Here is a 2191-nt window from a genome sequence, read left to right as displayed (position 1 = left end):
GCGGTCAGGTATAACGCGAACATGCACGGTCACTACGATATGGCGCCGCCATACGAGAGCCGAAGACACACGAGCATCTCGTACGCGTCTCGCAGCGAAATAGCGCCGATCGCACCGCAGGAGGTGCCGTACGGAATGGATGCCGGCGAGATGCTAGATTCCCGACCCCCAGACAGACACAACATTGTCGATCTGCAGGGTTCCAGGGAGCAGAGGGGTTCTGCGTTCGAACTCTACAGAAAGCCAGTCCACCATAACATGAGGTAAGCACCGTCTATATTCATGTACCGTTCATGTATTTTGTATAAACAACAAACGCTTTAGAGTAATTAATAATAATCAGAATAATAAATAATTGAGCCGAGTATGTACACTGGTTTTCCTGTTTGTCTCGTTTCGTTTCACACTAATACTAACATGCGCTAACATGATGTTGATTGATTGATTGATGTTATTTATTTATATATATATATGTGTATGTATTTGTATATAATTTTGTTTCGTTTCTGGGCATGCAAAAGATTTATATATCAATTTTTGAGTGCGTGTACATGTGAATTTTATTCTCTCTCTCTTCATTTGTTGATGACACAACAAATGAATTGACTCTGTTTTCGTTTTTTGTGTGTTTTCATTCCATTCTGTTAAAGGGGAGCGGATTGCAATGCTTTGTACGGATCGCAACCTAATCTAGCAAATAACCACCACGAACCGAGCCCACCACCAACTAACACTAAAACCGCCCGCAAACTCACAAAAACCCAATCGTTCAAACATCAGAAAACCGAGGGCATCGGAACGCCCAAGTTCTTCAGGAAGCTGCTCGCCAAGTATCGCGAATCCGGCAACAGTTCCTCGCCGAAGCAGCAGCGAAGAGCGGCAGCGGCGGCGAGCAAAACGGACCCGAGGGCCTACCACCATCAACACCACCATCTGCACCAGGAGGTAGCGGCGATACCGGAGAACGAGGTCGCGCGTGACTTCAACAGGAACTGCGGCGACTACGTGCAGGCGAACGAGCGCGATGTGACGTCGGCGGTCGTCGACTTTCGCGGTGCCACCCTCATCAACCGATACTGGGGCGTCTCACTGGAGATCCCCGCGAACGCCATCCCCGAGGGAATGCGACAGGAGGTCTATTTCGTGATCACCGATCCCAGACTGTGCGAGAACGCGCCGCCGTTGGACCTTGAGAACGGTACACTACCAAAAACCAAAAACAAAAAATAAATAAATAAAAAGCGAGAAGCATCCTTTCCAAGGCATGATCACAATCTAATTCATTAATAACGGTGTTGGGTTTCTCTTAACTTCTTTTTCTATTATTCCACGATTGTGAACAGGCTTTAGAGGGTTATTAAATCATTTCAAATTTAATTAGCGACCAGTGTACATACCTTATATATCATATATACGACACAGGGAAACACGCCCGAATCTCACTAATCTCGAATATCTCTTTTGAACCATTTCAGGTGAAACAATGCTCTCGCCTCTAGTTATGTGCGGACCTCAAGGTAAGCAATTCAATCATCATCAATCGTAATTTAAAACATATTAATTGCCCGAACAAAATTAAGTTTAAATACATACATTGATTTCGTAGTGTAGATTAATATTAATTAGTAATTAATAGTAATAGATGTATGGATGGATGTATGATAGGAAAGGATTGATAAAATGAACTTACTCAGGGAAACAGATGGGGTGATGAAAACTCCATAAATCTTCTATACATATATATATATTATTGTTTTTGTTAAACTGTAGTCTCTTTGTCGCAGGTACTGAGTTCTTGAAGCCCGTGGTGCTGCACATTCCCCACTATGCCAACACTTTGCCAAGCCTCGGGATCAGCCTGAAGGCTACCGATTCAGAGTCTGACATCTGCACGGACTGGGATAACATTCTGTTGCCATCGAATCATGCTGCCAACAGCGTCGCCGTCAAAGTCGACCACTTCTGATATGGACAGCGACGTTCAGTCTACACCTCTATTTACTCCTCCTCCTCCGCCTCCTCGACCCCATTCCCATCTTCATCATCTATCGTGTAAATAAACAAATTCAATTAATAAATAAATAATCACAAATAATATTCTCAACCCACGACAACAACCACCCTCACTCAAATGTACATTACATTAAGAACATTAGTTAGTTATCTTTGCAATAATTAAATGTAAAAAAAA

General features: G+C 43.3%; 2 protein-coding genes across 7 annotated transcripts in view; one reads left to right on the top strand and one right to left on the bottom strand.

Moving 5' to 3' along the window:
* The window catches only part of LOC108558496 (tight junction protein ZO-1), a 25487-nt gene extending 23342 nt beyond the window's left edge, over positions 1–2145 (top strand). For 3 of the 6 annotated variants that reach the window (XM_017915411.1, XM_017915414.1, XM_017915412.1), the window contains 4 exons: positions 1–263; positions 651–1198; positions 1476–1517; positions 1785–2145. The exon at positions 1–263 is cut by the window's left edge and continues 78 nt beyond it. In XM_017915411.1, coding sequence (XP_017770900.1) covers positions 1–263; positions 651–1198; positions 1476–1517; positions 1785–1966 — 1035 coding nt within the window. In that variant the 3' untranslated portion in view covers positions 1967–2145. Of the gene's footprint in view, positions 264–650; positions 1199–1475; positions 1518–1784 lie in introns of those variants that run through there. The other 3 variants (XM_017915417.1, XM_017915416.1, XM_017915415.1) reach the window with 3 other exon arrangements.
* The window catches only part of LOC108558504 (5-methylcytosine rRNA methyltransferase NSUN4), a 2236-nt gene continuing 2001 nt past the window's right edge, over positions 1957–2191 (bottom strand). The window contains exon 5 of the mRNA XM_017915427.1: positions 1957–2045. The gene's annotated coding sequence lies outside the window, so the exon portion shown is untranslated. The remainder of the gene's footprint in view (positions 2046–2191) is intronic.

The sequence above is a fragment of the Nicrophorus vespilloides genome, unplaced genomic scaffold (genome assembly GCF_001412225.1).
Source record: "Nicrophorus vespilloides isolate i.1.1-1 unplaced genomic scaffold, Nicve_v1.0, whole genome shotgun sequence".
NCBI lineage: Eukaryota > Metazoa > Arthropoda > Insecta > Coleoptera > Silphidae > Nicrophorus > Nicrophorus vespilloides.
The sequence above is the reverse complement of the archived record's forward strand: the minus strand, read 5'-3'. Positions and strand labels throughout refer to the sequence as shown.